This window comes from Tubulanus polymorphus, chromosome 10, assembly GCF_964204645.1.
Source record: "Tubulanus polymorphus chromosome 10, tnTubPoly1.2, whole genome shotgun sequence".
Lineage (NCBI taxonomy): Eukaryota > Metazoa > Nemertea > Palaeonemertea > Tubulaniformes > Tubulanidae > Tubulanus > Tubulanus polymorphus.
The window spans coordinates 2348768-2365228 of record NC_134034.1 but is presented as its reverse complement, the minus strand read 5'-3'; the positions used below and the strand labels follow the sequence as shown (position 1 = coordinate 2365228).

At 43.1% G+C, this 16461-nt stretch overlaps 1 protein-coding gene across 1 annotated transcript; it reads left to right on the top strand.

The window, feature by feature from the left end:
• The first annotated feature begins 1241 nt into the window (after positions 1-1241).
• Positions 1242-15941, top strand: LOC141911823 (116 kDa U5 small nuclear ribonucleoprotein component-like). Its single transcript, XM_074802881.1, has 20 exons — positions 1242-1327; positions 2236-2372; positions 3191-3450; positions 4595-4670; positions 4832-4897; positions 5108-5143; positions 5314-5404; positions 6443-6692; positions 7206-7397; positions 8383-8473; positions 9593-9856; positions 10672-10865; positions 11681-11933; positions 12215-12399; positions 12683-12896; positions 13140-13227; positions 13672-13790; positions 14122-14216; positions 14977-15130; positions 15270-15941. The coding sequence occupies exons 2-20, from the start codon at positions 2244-2246 to the stop codon at positions 15471-15473; spliced, it is 2961 nt and encodes a 986-aa protein (XP_074658982.1). The 5' UTR covers positions 1242-1327; positions 2236-2243; the 3' UTR covers positions 15474-15941.
• The last annotated feature ends 520 nt before the right edge of the window (positions 15942-16461 follow it).

Below are 16461 nucleotides of genomic sequence, written 5' to 3'. Positions count from 1 at the left end.
AACTTTAATAATAAGGCCATAAAATGAACTACTTGATTCCCAACAGCTCCCTCCGAATTTAGCCATCGTCGTGATTCGACTGAGCAAATTAGGCCCTTCAAAGTTGATAATTTGTTTCTCGTCCAAACCTTTTTCCATACACGACGATCGGCCGGCCGGCGAAGTTTTGGTTATGAGCCTTTTTGAAATAAAAAAGTGGTAAAATACACTCGTATTTTTATATTTTCTAAGGGGAGACGAGGGCTTTTCCGTTTGAATACAAAAAATTATTCACAGTGTTAATACCAATAGTCTATGCCGTCGTTCCCCAAACGAACCTGTTGTAGGGAACTTGTAAACAACGACTGGTATTCAGACTAAATACTCATAACGCTACGAAGAGCTGCGTATTTTATTTTTCAAATACGCAGCATTTCAAAATTCTAAATACGGAATCGTCAATCGTCATTCGCTTATCCCCGCCAATCGAGTGACGAAAGCAATTGACGATGGGATGATTGGCGATGATGTTACCGATGGCCTTGCCGATTAATTTGAACGTTTCCTTTCATATTTCGATGATATTATGATGTTACTGATATACTTTTGAGATTGGCATCCTGCATTGTCATTTGAAATAACTTGTTATTCTATATGAATAACGTTGTTATGTATGTGGTATTTTCTTGTGTTTTGTATACATGTTTATTACGTTATCTTGTTTTGAACTTTGTAACTTTATTGAATATTATGAATATTATATTCGATTGAAGCCGTGTTCCGATTCCGACGAATTAATCGACTTATTTGACCTGAATAAATGGAGAAATTTTCAACGATTTACCCGTTAAACTTTTTAATTTATAAATCGGTCGTGGTCACATTTACTGGAATCTCATCAAGTGAACCGTTAGGTGCGTTGAACGCGCGCTTAAGTTCAGACAAGACGGTGCTGCCCCCATCGCTGATCGATTTTGTCGCGGGTAGCGAGTATTTTCTACGACCCTGAACAGTGGAGTCGCTTTTGTACCGCGTTCATAGATTACTTCAGCCGGGCCACTATTTTGTAAATCACTTTATTTTCAACCAATAAGCCGATCTTCTGCCGATCAATCAAGAAAGATAGATCTGTTGGGAGTTTTACAATAAAAATCTTTTCGCTTTTATATTCGTTGTTAGATATCGAAATTATTTCCAAATCTATTGAATAACGAAAATGGCGTTTGAATGAAAGTGTGACCCGGCCCCCGTGAATACCGAGCGGACGCTAGAGTACGTTAGGATAACGTGAAGATTTTCGCCGGTTCAAACAAAAGAAAAACATTCTTCCACGATCAACTAAAACAAGGTAGATAATAAAACTACCTAACGAATCGTTTAAAGAATTTCTTCTTCGTTATTCGGGGATAGTTTTCACTCGATTTTAGGCCGCTTTTGTGAAAAAAAAAATGTTATCAAATGATGATACTCGCTTTGAAGAGTAGTCTGTTCGCGCCCCGTTTAGTTTCAGTGTTTGTTGCTGTTGGTTAAAACTTCATAGCCCAGTTTCAACGAGTCTATTCAATAATAACCGCTTTGAGCTTAGAACATCCTGAATCTTGACCCTGTGAAATTGTATAAAACATTTCATTTCTAGATTTTTTCTTGATGTAGTAGTTAGTAAATTGAGGGCCCCCCCCACCCCGTATCCCTTCCCTGCCTTCTGGCCTATCCCATTTAGCCTCCTTCCTTACCTATCTGACAGGGCTGCAGCCATGGTATGATGTTTACTTTCGGGTTGTTGGTATGACTGCAGTTTAGGTGTCCCTAATGGTTATGTACCTAACCTTACCATAGGCCTAACACTATTCTTTAATAACACTAGCGCCACCCAGTGGATAGGTGACCCAAACTGCAGTTAGACGGGGTCGTTTTTTTTTTTCAACAAAATCGGGACCTTATCACCAGCATCTCAGGTGCAGATCCAGGATTTTTTCCAGGAGGGGTCCATAAAGAATGTTAAACCGCCGACTAAAATCTCTGATTGGGGGCCTATACGGCATATTGTTTGGCCAAACATAAGATGATATGGTACCGATTATGTGGGACTGTTTACCCGCTTTGTCAGTACATTCCTACAAGAAAACAATCCAAATTTTTTTGCTAGCTGAGCAGGGGGGTCACGACCCCTGAAACCACCCTCTAGATCCGCGCCCGCGTCTCCAGCCGTAAGAAACACCAAAATAAGGAGGTCTGATTCTTGTCGTTTGGTTTCAGTTGTCGCGATGGACGCCGATTTATACGACGAGTTCGGTAATTACATCGGACCGGAATTAGATTCCGACGACGACGACGATGAAACCGAAGATGAACTCGACGACGATGATAACGATGACAACGATTACGCGCAAGAGGTAACGTAAATTCCGCCCTCGATCATGCGTTAACCCTTTCACCGCTAAACTATCCAACCATTTACATACAGCACCACCTATAGTCACTACCTGTTTACCCCAGGGCACGGTTCCGCAGTCACGACTTAAGTCCAAAAGTGGTCTTAAATCTTAAGACTGGTTTTAGGTTGTTAGATTGGCTACAGAACTAAGTTGGTCATAGACTGGTCTTAAGTCTAGGCTATGACTATGCAACCAGTTGCACAGTCATGACTTAAGTCGTCCAAAAGTGATCTTAAATCCTATCCTAAGAATGGTCTTAAGTTGTTAGATTGGCTACAGAAATAAGTTGGTCATAGACTGGTCTTAATTCTAGGCCATGACTATGCAACCAGTTGCATAGTCATGACTTAAGTCATCCAAAAGTGATCTTAAATCTTAAGACTGGTCTTAAGTTGCAAGATTGGCTATAGAACTAAGTTGGTCTTAAGTCTAGGCCATGACTATGCAACCAGTTGACCAGCCGTGACTTATGTCCAAAAGTGATCTTAAATCTTAAGACTGGTCTTAAGTTGCAAGATTGGCTATAGAACTAAGTTGGTCTTAAGTCTAGGCCATGACTATGCAACCAGTTGACCAGCCGTGACTTATGTCCAAAAGTGATCTTAAATCTTAAGACTGGTCTTAAGTTGCAAGATTGGCTATAGAACTAAGTTGGTCTAAAGTCTAAGCCATGACTATGTAACCGGCCCCTGCCGCTTAAGAACAGATTTTGGCCGTAGATGGAAGCAATTGAATGCTGTAATAACGCTCTTGTTATTCTTTTCTCTGTTTATCAGGATGAAGAGATGGATGATGATCGCGGCGGCGCGGGAGGAGGCGCCGTGGACGACGACGCCAACGAGATGCAAGTCGTCCTGCACGAGGATAAGAAGTATTACCCGTCGGCCGAGGAGATCTACGGTCCGGACGTCGAAACGATCGTACAGGAAGAGGACACGCAGGCGCTCACCGAACCGATCATCGCGCCCGTTAAAAAACACAAATTCACGATGAGTCTCGTCGACCAGGAGCTGCCGGTGACCACTTACGATATGGAGTATGTTCATTTATTAACCCTTTATACCCTTAACGCGTTTGCTTCCAGCTATTAGTATACTCTTACAAAATTACGGTTCAGTCATCATTACTACTATATTGAGTTATCTCATAGTTCCGGTTCAGCCATCATTGCCACTCTCTTAAGATATCTTGTAGTTCCGGTTCAGCCATCATTGTCACTATGAGATATCTCATAGTTCCAGTTCAGCCATCATTGCCACTATGAGTTATCTCATAGTTCTAGTTCAGCCATCATTGCCACTATGAGATATCTCATAGTTCTAGTTCAGCCATCATTACCACTATTGAGTTATCTCATAGTGCCAGTTCAGCCATCATTGCCACTATGAGATATCTCATAGTTCCAGTTGAGTCACCATTGCCACCACAAGATATCTCATAGTTCCAGTTCACTCATCATTGTCACTATGAGTCACCTCATAGTTCCAGTTCAGCCATCATTGTCATACGAGATATCTCATAGTTCCAGTTCAGCCATCATTGTCACTATGAGATATCTCATAGTTCCAGTTCAGCCATCATTGCCACTATGAGATATCTCATAGTTTCAGTTGAGTCACCATTGCCACCACAAGATATCTCATAGTTCCAGTTCACTCATCATTGTCACTATGAGTCACCTCATAGTTCCAGTTCAGCCATCATTGTCATTACGAGATATCTCATAGTTCCAGTTCAGCCATCATTGTCATTACGAGATATCTCATAGTTCCAGTTCAGCCATCATTGTCACTATGAGATATCTCATAGTTCCAGTTCAGCCATCATTGTCACTATGAGATATCTCATAGTTCCAGTTCAGCCATCATTGTCACTATGAGATATCTCATAGTTCCAGTTCAGCCATCATTGTCATTACGAGATATCTCATAGTTCCAGTTCAGCCATCATTGTCACTATGAGATATCTCATAGTTCCAGTTCAGCCATCATTGTCACTATGAGATATCTCATAGTTCCAGTTCAGCCATCATTGTCACTATGAGATATCTCATAGTTCCAGTTCAGCCATCATTGTCACTACAAGATATCTCATAGTTCCAGTTCAGCCATCATTGCCACTACAAGATATCTCGTAGTTCTTGTCGTATTTGATAACTGTATGTATGAATTTATTTTCAGATTTATGGCCGATCTCATGGACGGTACAGAGCTCATTCGAAATATCGCCATTTGCGGCCATTTGCATCACGGAAAGGTAAGTACCCTTCCCTTCTACCCTTACGTTGTTAATCTGAATGTCTTTAAGTGTCTTCACTGGCATCGTTCATCGATCTGATTCTTGTTGTGAAAGTTACGATTGAAAAACGTACATCATTCATCAGAAGTTTTTAGAAGAAATAATATTTCTTTTTCCAGACGACTTTCGTCGATTGTTTGATGGAACAAACTCACCCCGAAATTACTCCACTGGAGGGCAAAGATGTAAGTAGCCTATTACTCCTTAAGTCTTAAAACTAGGTCAAATATGGACGAGTCTTAGATTAGCTTAAGTTGTAAGGTGGCCAAAGTCGAAGTAAAAGCTTGATCGAGGACTAGCTTTCCTGGAAAAGTTTTCAAAAGCCACGGCTTAAAGTAGATAGTTTTCCCTGGTTTCTCATTAAAATAATTTATTCGATATTTATCTTTATCCAGCTGCGTTATACCGACACACTTTTCACCGAACAAGAGGTACGTTTATTTTTAAAAAGGCGATTCGGTAACTTTTCAAATTTGAACGTCTACACGATCGGGAAATTTGAACATTTTCAAATTAAGTTCATTCGCCAATTACTTCTCGTCGTCGTCATCGGTTTTATTCGCGAATTTGAAAACTGATTTCTGCGTTCGTTGTTTTTCAGCGCGGTTTAAGCATCAAATCGAGTCCCGTTACGCTTCTCCTGCCGGATATTAAGTCGAAGTCGTTCCTGTTCAATATTTACGATACTCCAGGTAAAGTAACATTCTGTGTCTCCAGCGATCCCACCAAATAGCGTTCCTACCAATGGGGCATTTTACTCAACTTCTCAATCCTCACTTGCCACTAGTGGAATCCTTTATTGCTAGTTGTTAATGTCCTACTGCACACTAGCGACACCGATTGGATCCTCACTTTCCACTTGTGGAATCCTTTATTGCTAGTTGTCGATGTCCTACTGCACACTAGCGACACCTGGTGGATCATCACTTTCCACTAGTGGAATCCTTTATCGCTAGTTGTCGATGTCCTACTGCACACTAGCGACACCTGGTGGATCCTCACTTTCCACTAGTGGAATCCCTTACTGCTAGTTGTCGATGTCCTACTGCACACTAGCGACACCTGGTGGATCCTCACTTTCCACTGGTAGAATCGTTTATTGCTAGTTGTCGATGTCCTGCTGCACACTAGCGGCACCTGGTGGATCCTCACTTTCCACTAGTGGAATCCCTCATTGCTAGTTGTCGATGTCCTACTGCACACTAGCAACACCTGGTGGATCCTCACTTTCCACTTGTGGAATCCTTTATTGCTAGTTGTCGATGTCCTACTGCACACTAGCGACACCTGGTGGATCCTCACTTTCCACTGGTAGAATCGTTTATTGCTAGTTGTCGATGTCCTGCTGCACACTAGCGGCACCTGGTGGATCATCACTTTCCACTAGTGGAATCCTTTATCGCTTGTTGTCGATGTCCTACTGCACACTAGCGACACCTGGTGGATCCTTTAACCAGGTGGATCTTCACTTGCCACAAGGGGATCCTTTTTTTGCTGCAGCAGCCTTGTATGCCCAATGTGTTGAATAACGGGTATACCGCTATAGTGCGTCTACACCACAGTGCGGTGTATGTATCATTAGTTACTAATATTTCACTATGTTACAGGTTACATCAATACACCGAGATGCGGTGTATTGATGTAAGTCCACCGCCGGTTAATACTCTGCACCACGGTGTAGATGCGAAGTAGGGGTTAATTAATTACTGCGATTTCTATTTATTATCTAGGCCACGTGAATTTCTCGGACGAGGTGACCGCCGTTTTCCGTATCGCGGACGGCGCGGTGATATTCGTCGACGCCGCCGAGGGCGTTCTGCTGAACACCGAGCGTCTGATCAAACACGCGATACAGGAGAAACTCGCCGTCACGTTGTGCATCAATAAAATCGATCGCTTGATACTCGAGTTGAAATTGCCGCCGACCGACGCCTATTACAAACTGCGCAACATCATCGACGAGGTCAACGCCTTGCTCGCGTAAGTTCTTACTTAGTTACTTCACGGGCTCTAAGAGCTGTATCTTGGAGGGCGATGCCGTCTATATACTTGTTACTTCATAGCGAAAATCGGTATGATTTCTGAGGGGATGCCCTCTATAAAGAAAGTTGAGTGTAATCTTGTGTAATCTTGTGGGAAAAATCAATGAAAGTTCAGGGATTGGTACATGGGTGGAAATCAGAAAATGTCGGGAAGTTTTCTCTTCTTTAAAAAAAGATGGGAAATTTTCTTTTCTTTAAAAAAGTCTGGGAATATTCAATGAAAAAGTTAAAATGTCAGGGGAATTTTTTTTGAAACAGCTAGATCGTAACGGTTACCGTTTATGTCTAACGTAAGTATGTGACTGTGTTAATTGATCGGATTCTTAGCAGATCAAGTCAGGAAAAACAACCTACATGTCAGGGCAAGAAGCAAGTCAATGAAAGTGGCCGCCCTGAAAACTATTTATGCAATGTGTATTTGAATCGTGATTTCTTTCGTCGTGTTTTGCAGGTTATACTCGGAGGGCGAGGAAGCGTTGGTCGTTTCGCCGCTGTTGAACAACGTCTGCTTCGCCAGTTCGTATTACCGGTTCAGTTTCACGTTGAAGTCGTTCGCGACGATCTACAACGACTCGTACGGCGACATCAACGTCGACGAGTTCTACAAACGACTGTGGGGCGACGTTTACTACAACTCGAAAACGTGAGTTCACCCCGGAACAATTGCCCCCCCCCCCAAATTAAATCTTTTTAATCTTAAATTAACGCAGATATTTACTTCAAATTAATCAGACGAAGCGAACTAATTCTAGCTAATTAGTGCAGCTAATTACTCTTTACTGATTTTAAGTTTTTGATCTGCACACAACGTCAAATGAATTTCTTAGTAAAGTACTTAGGTGGTGTTAATCCAAATCAAAAAGGATTTTATTCGGGGGGGGGGAGGGGTGCAATTGTCCTAGAATCCAACCAGGGTCCCCCAACGTCGATTTCCTTGAAAACTCCTTCTGAACCAAAAAATGTTTTTCACAGTACTCAAATATCCTTGAATTCGAGCAGAATGCCTAAAAGACCTTGAATTGAAAACTCCTTGAATTTTGAGAATTTGTCTATTACATGGTTCCCGCAGAACGGGGAAATTGCGAAAAACTTGGGAATTTTGAAATAATCATTTCCGGTTTGGAAATATTTGGGAATTTGAAAAATTTTCCTCGAATCGAGGAATTATTTGGGAAATTCATTTACATTTCGCGTATCGCATTTCACAAGGGTAACTTTCTTCAGCGATTTCCCTCGGGAATCACCTTTTAATCACCCAGTCACTACTAAAATGTCGACTGTAGTATGACGATATCTGTTCATTTCCAGTTTGGAAAATTGAAAATATCGCCCATGAAATACTTGGGAAAAACTTGGGAATCTTTAATTCATATAACTGTGGGAACCATGCTATTAGAAAAATCGTGTGTACTAGTATTGAGTCATTGGGAAAGAAAACCCATCATCATAGTTGAACACGCTCGCTACATAGTGGTACTGTGCACCAAGATTTCATTTCATCTTTTATACGTTTTTGCAAATCCCAGAACAAATTGATTTTTGTGGTCAAGATTAAACTGCACTCAGTTGATCCTACTGAAGCCCGTGGGTCTTCATCTGACATTTTGTATCTGATTTCTGTTTGACAGGCATCGATTTATGAAGAAACCGGCGTCGTCGAGCGGACAGCGTAGTTTCGTCGAATTCATTCTCGAACCGCTCTACAAGATATTTGCGCAGGTACGTTCAACCTATAAGCTCCTCCTCAAACCACCCACATCCACCCTGACTACTACTCCTCAAGCTGCCCACATCCACCCTGACTACTACTCCTCAAGCCGCCCACATCCACCCTGACTACTCCTCAAGCCGCCCACATCCACCCTGACTGTTACTCCTCAAGCCGCCCACATCCACCCTTACTGTTACTCCTCAAGCTGCCCACATCCACCCTGACTACTACTCCTCAAGCTGCCCACATCCACCCTGACTACTACTCCTCAAGCCGCCCACATCCACCCTGACTACTCAAGCCGCCCACATCCACCCTGACTGTTACTCCTCAAGCCGCCCACATCCACCCTTACTGTTACTCCTCAAGCTGCCCACATCCACCCTGACTACTACTCCTCAAGCCGCCCACATCCACCCTTACTGTTACTCCTCAAGCTGCCCACATCCACCCTGACTACTACTCCTCAAGCCGCCCACATCCACCCTGACTACTACTCCTCAAGCCGCCCACATCCATCCTGACTGCTACTCCTCAAGCTGCCCACATCCACCCTGACTACTACTCCTCAAGCCGCCCACATCCACCCTGACTGTTACTCCTCAAGCCACCCACATCCACCCTAACTGTTACTCCTCAAGCCACCCACATCCACCCTGACAGTTACTCCTCAAGCCGCCCACATCCACCCGACTTACTCCTCAAGCCACCCACATCCACCCTGACTTACTCCTCAAGCCGCCCACATCCACCCTGACTGTTACTCCTCAAGCCGCCCACATCCACCCGACTGTTACTCCTCAAGCCACCCACATCCACCCTGACTGTCACTCCTCAAGCCACCCACATTCACCCTGCCTACTCCTCTAGCCACCTGAATCTTTTTTGTCCGCTACACTAAAAACATTTACAGCGGGATTCAAACCCGTTTGCTTACAATAAACGAGATATCCAAGATGTTAAAACTCTGCTTACGAAAATCAACTTCTTCCTATTTGAAATTCTCAAGTACATGTATTTCTTCCAAGTACCGTGTTTTTTGATTTGCGCAGTTGCCAATAAGTAGCTTATAGTTTTCATATCGGGGTTCGACCGCATTCAACTACCTTTCTTTCCAATTCGAACAGATCGTCGGCGACGTGGACACTTGTTTGCCGGCTCTGTGCGACGAGTTGGGCATCTCGTTGACGGCGCAGGAGAAGAAGATGAACATCCGGCCGCTGTTGCAGTTGATCCTGCGCAAATTCTTCGGCGACTTCACCGGCTTCGTCGACATGTGCGTCGAACACGTCAAGTCGCCGGTCGCGAACGCTCGCGCGAAGATCGAACACATCTACACCGGCTCGCTGGACAACGAACTCGCCGAGTCGATGCTCGCCTGCGATCCAGACGTAAGTCCTCGATTCGAATCCTTCAATAAGCGTGAACGTGGTTAACACTTTAACCTGTCGGTGCGATTACACCGAAGTGCAGTGTATAATCGAATATTGACTTTTCTAGTACACCGCGTTGCAGTGTATCGATTTGTTTAGTAATAAGTATTTACATCAAAATCAAAAAATGGTATTGCCATGGTCAAACAGTCAAATGTTAGTAACTGTTAGTATGTAATGTTAGTATTTTTATAAGATATAGAATTACTGATGTTGTGTGCAGATCAAAAACTTAATTCAGTCCTTGTGTAATTATGATTAACTTACCAAATTAAAGGAAACTTAATTAGTCCACTTATTAGTGCATTAGTTAACGTTGGCTGATTTATTGGAATTAGTTTTAGTGTTACTTTAGCCAATCAAAAACTTTAAAGCAGTCCTAGAGTAATTAGCTAGAATTAGTTCACTTTGTCTAATTTAATTTGAAGTAAATATCTGCGTTACTTCAAGATTAAAAAGATTTAATTTGGGGGGGGGCAATTGTCCTGATACCCTGACCTCCGATAGATGTTGCTAGGGTCTTCATTCAAAACAACTGTCGCGAGTGAAAATTGTAAATTTTGTGCAGTTAATTGAAACACTGGGAAAATGAGATCAAGGAACACTAGAAACTTCTAAGGGGTTTATTTATATCAGAGATGAGATAGATGTGTCTGAAAGATAATTCGGGTTAACAGTCGCTCAAAAGTTGGCTAACGGTGGTCTTAAAATCAAAGGATGGTCAGAAAATATGAGTCGTATGAGTTAAAATATCGGTGTTGTATTTTCGACAGGGTCCGTTGATGGTGCACACGACTAAGTTGTACCCGACGAACGACGCGACGACGTTCCACGTGATGGGTCGCGTGATGTCCGGAACGCTGCACGCGAATCAGGATATTAAAGTGTTGGGCGAGAACTATTCGCTGCAGGACGAGGAGGACTCGCGGTTCGGTCAGGTCGGACGTTTGTGGATATTCGAATCCAGGTTTGTTTATCATCGCATTTCCAAAACTAAAAGTACTTGAAAATAGCTGAAAATTTTTTTTTGGGGGGGGGGATTCACCATTAGGGAGGGGATCATTCAGTTATTACGTAAGCATAAAATTTGAATTTTTCAACCCCCCTCCCCCTCTGTACGCAAAATCGGCCATTTTTCATATACATTAAGCATTAAAGTACTACGCAATTGCACCGACCCCTCCCCTTCCCCTAATGCGTATGTAATAAATGAATGACCCCGAGGGTTAATCCCTCCAACTCTAAACTGAAAATAATTTTAAAGGTTCTTTGATTTGAGCAAAATGCCCAACACTCATTGAAAGCTCCTTGAATTTTTGAGAAATAGGCAGTTAGAATTGTTAATTAATAATAGTTGTACAGTAAACTACGCCTGAAGTGGTACAGTTGGGACGAGGATTAGTTTTTACCCAATCAGGTAGTTACCAAATTAATTAAAGTGTTTAATTGCTTACAAAACCTTAGAATTACTGGTTGCTGAGATAAACAGTACTGATTTAGGAGGAGTCATTCTACAGTTATTGGGATATGAAAGTGATGCAGACGCCTCGTCGAAAATTCCTTATTTTCTCCTTTAAAATGCCTCAAACGATTTCTGTCTATGTTTTATGTATTTGACTGCGTGAATTGGTTGGATTCTTAGCAGATCAAGTCAGGCAAAACAACTCACGTGCACGTCAGGGAAAAAGCTAGTCAAAATAAAAGTGCCCGACCTGCTTGGGAATTTTTGAAATCGAAAATGCCGAAAAAATATTTTAGATTTGTTTGCGCATTTATTCGCAGGTATCGAGTGGAAGTGAACCGCGTGCCGGCCGGAAACTGGGTTTTGATCGAGGGCGTCGATCAGCCGATCGTGAAAACGGCGACGATCACCGAGGCGACCGGTAACGAGGACGCGTTGATCTTCCGGCCGTTGCGTTTCAACACGAGCTCCGTCGTTAAGATCGCCGTCGAGCCGGTCAATCCGTCCGAGTTGCCGAAAATGTTGGACGGCCTCCGCAAAGTGAACAAGAGCTACCCGCTGGTCACGACGAAGGTTCGTCGGCTTTTTTACGAATTTTCTTGCGTCGATTCTAACAAACTTATGCAACTCGAAAAAAAATCCTCTCCAAATCTTTCCTAAGCTCAAAATCTCTCAAATGTAACCCCACGATTGCGTAAAACTCACAATGTCGCCAAACCCACAATCTCTCTACTCTCCAAACTGGTAATCTTTTCAACTCCGAACCTCTTCATACTCAGAATCCAAATCTTAATCTTATACGTGTCGATGATTTCACGAAACTGAAAATGTAATATTCTTAAAACTGTACGCAGGTTGAGGAGTCGGGTGAACACGTGATCCTCGGAACCGGCGAACTCTACTTGGACTGCATCATGCACGACTTGAGGAAGATGTATTCGGAAATCGACATCAAGGTCGCGGATCCGGTCGTGTCGTTCTGCGAAACGGTCGTCGAGACGTCGTCGTTGAAGTGTTTCGCCGAAACTCCCAACAAAAAGTGAGTAACACCCTCCCCTCATCCGTCCCTCACCCCTCCGTTCACCCCTCCCCTCATCCGTCCCTCACCCCTCCCCTCACCCCTCCATTCCCCCCATCCCTCCATTCACCCCTCCCCTCATTCGTCCCTCACCCCTCCGTTCACCCCTCCCCTCACCCCTCTGTTCACCTCACCCCTCCGTTCACCCCTCCCTCACCCGTCCCTCTCGTGCGAACGATCAGTTTTGGCGTCGACGAATTTTCGTTGGACGAATTTTGGACGCGGTTTCCCGTTTGAATTTCAGGAATAAAGTGACGATGATCGCCGAACCGCTGGAGAAAGGTCTCGCCGAGGACATCGAGAACGAAGTCGTTCAGATCTCGTGGCCGCGGAAACGTCTCGGCGAATTCTTCCAGACGAAGTACGACTGGGATCTGTTGGCGGCGCGGTCGATTTGGGCGTTCGGGCCCGACACGACCGGTCCGAATATTCTAGTCGACGACACCCTGCCCTCAGAGGTTCGTTTAATTATATACATCAAAACCCTGGTATAGATTTTGTTGATGTCATAGGGGGATTAATTGGGTGGTCATCGTTTTCCGGGGTTCACTCAATTGTATTCGATGATGTCATAGGGGGATTTTGAGGTGGCAGCCATCTTTTCTCAGAAGGTCTATGTAATGTATAGAATGGATGTGTAGATATTGGCTGATGTCATACTAGGGGGATCTGTGAGATGTTTTCATTTGATATTTCTTCAGGTCGACAAGAATTTATTGAGTTCGGTGAAAGACAGCATCGTACAGGGATTCCAGTGGGGAACGCGCGAAGGTCCATTATGTGACGAACGTAAGTCCTACTGAATACTGGTGACCTCTAGTGGGTGCTCACTTGATGTCCTACATCACACTAGTGACACCGTGTGGATCTCACTTGCCACTAGTGGAATCCTCCATTGCTGCAGTAGTTGATGTCCTACTGCACACTAGCGACATCTAGTGGATCCTCACTTGCCACTAGTGGAATACTCTATTATCGCAGTAGTTGATGTCCTACTGAACACTAGCGACACCTGGTGAATCCTCACTTGCCACTACTTGAATCCTTTATTGCTGCAGTAGTTGATGTCCTACTGTACACTAGCGACACCTGGTGAATCGTCACTTGCCACTACTTGAATCCTTTATTGCCTCAGTTAGTTGATGTCCTACTGCACACTAGCGACACCTGGTGAATCATCACTTGATTGCCGAGTCCTCGTTTTCTAAATCAATGCTGCGTATTGTTTTGTAGCGATTCGAAACGTGAAATTTAAAATCCTCGACGCCGTCATCGCTCAGGAGCCAATACATCGCGGCGGCGGTCAGATTATACCGACCGCCAGACGGGTCGCTTACTCTGCCTTCCTCATGGTACGTATTCAACAACCCTTTCAGTGTGTCTACCCCGCAGTGCGGTGTATCGATTGGCTTATACACTACTGCGCCACCGCGAATTTGAGTATTAGACATGATCTGTTTTGAAAGGACGCAGCACCTATCAAACGTTTTTGAAATATGGTTACTAACAATACACCGCACCGTGGGGTAGATCTAAGAAAGAAAATGTTTACCGTGTCTCCTGCATTTAAGGGTCAAAATTTTTCGGCACTGAACGGTTTAATAAACAACTACAGAACCTAGATTCTGTCGTTTGAACAATTCGGATTGAGATTTCTCAATTTTTTGAAAATTTGATTTTCAGGCTACCCCTCGGCTAATGGAGCCGTATAATTTCGTAGAAGTAATGGCACCCGCTGATTGCGTTTCGGCTGTTTATACAGTGTTAGCTAGGAGAAGGTTAGTAACTCACTCCTCTATTGAACCAGATACCTGAAAACGGGGTTTAGTTTCGAATCGATGGACATTTCGTCAAAAATAAATCGTTGCGATTCAAGAATAGGGGACTATAGCAATATATATGTAGTGAGAGTAATCAATTAAGCAATGATATTAGTAATTGATAATGATGATATATAATGATAGTAATGTATATAGTAATTAATGATGATTAGGGAACTAAACCCAACCCTAACCCTAATCCTAACCCTAATCCTAACCACTAGTCCCCTATTCTTGAATCTTACCAATAAATCGCCCATCTAGTGATCAGATCAGGCTCGTGATTCAGCTTTAAGGTGAAACTGGGAGCGTTTGAAAGTTGTCACTGTTCGGTCACAGTTCATTTTGATGTGAATATTCTTCAGACCGAGTTCGTTGTAGATGATTAAAATCAGTTATGCAGTATCATTGGTTCAATCATTGGTTCAAAAATCGAAAGGAATTGAGGGAAGACATGTTTTCGATTTCAGACTCATATCCAAAATATGATGCTCCAAGAATGTGCAAATAGTGGTTGACTCCAAGAATGTGCAAATCATGATATTCGGTGTTATTCCTTTCTCTATTTGCGGGTGGCTCCAGGGATATCCAAATCATTGCAGGCTGAGCCTCTAGTCGGTCATTCCGGGTGATTTTAGGATACTAGTTTAATCTTTCGCTCTCTTTTTACTCGGTGATGATTTTCGATTAATTTTCATCGATCTCTATCGATTTTTAGGGGTCACGTAACTCAAGACGCGCCGGTGCCCGGGTCGCCTCTCTACACGATTAAAGCATTTATTCCGGCGATCGACTCGTTCGGGTTCGAGACCGATTTGAGAACGCACACGCAGGGCCAGGCTTTCTGCCTGTCCGTATTCCACCACTGGCAGGTGAGTTAGCTTCATTTTGCGGGATATGAAATGTCATTATCTGCGTACTCCACTGCATGCAATCATCAATTACGAGGAAAAATGTTGCAAGTCCGATTCGCATTTCCTTTCATATATATATTTTCTATATATTTTCCAGATCGTACCCGGTGACCCGTTGGATAAGAGCATCATCATTCGGCCGTTGGAACAGCAGCCGGCGACCGCCCTGGCGCGCGAATTCATGATCAAATCGCGCCGACGTAAAGGTCTCAGCGAGGACGTCAGCATCAATAAGTTCTTCGACGATCCTATGTTGTTAGAATTGGCGAAACAGGACGTCATTCTCAGCTACCCGATGTAGGGGGACGATTGTTTTGCAAGCGGAATATAACCCTTTCAGTGCTGACTGATCAATACCCTATAGTGCTGGAGATAAATTGAAAATTTTTAAAATTCCACCCTAGTGTGTTGAATAACAGGAATACCACTATAGTGCGTCTACACCGCGGTGCAGTGCATCGTTAGTTGCTAGTATTTCACTATGTTTGACAGGTGCTGCCATCTTTCAAGAGAGATAATTAGTAATTACTAATTACATCAAATACACCGCGGCACAGTGTACTAGCAAAATCCATCACCGATTTGTACACCGCACTGCGGTGTAGATGCACTGAAAGGGTTAAGGTGTATTTTTTTGTACGACTGTGAAAATAGGAACCATTATGTCATCGATGGTAAGAAATATTGAGTAATAAACATTGTAAAAATTTCTTGTATGGCTCAAAGATTCGATGATGAAGAAATAAAAGCTTATGGATTTTTAAATGAATATTCACGTTTCGTCTTCTTACTATGTCTGACGCAGCGGTGGATCCGGATAATACGCAGCGGCCAGTTTTATAGAGACCGGTATTATCTTTATTTAACCCGGGGCTCGACTCAATTCATTTTCGATTTAGCCCCGGTTCAAGAATATCTTCTTATATATTTTGTTAAATCATATAGATTAAAAATTGATATCGTGATGTGTATCCGTTGATGTTATTAGGTGCTGGTCGAATCATACGTATATGAGTGTTTTGTTGCATTTTCAAATAGTCGATAGAAGCGCTTTACATCACGATCTTCACCTATTCAGAATTCCACTTCACCAAGAATCTTAGTGTCTGATGTACCACAGACACTAAGATGCGAACGACATTTTCTCAATACTCTTAAATCGCTGTGACTTTAAACCACCAGAAATCCAGTTTCACTAAACCGATTGTGAAAAATAAACTCTCTTTACAAACCTCAAACATTCAGTTTTCTTATTATTATTTTCATTCGGAGGTTCCTTCATCATAGTC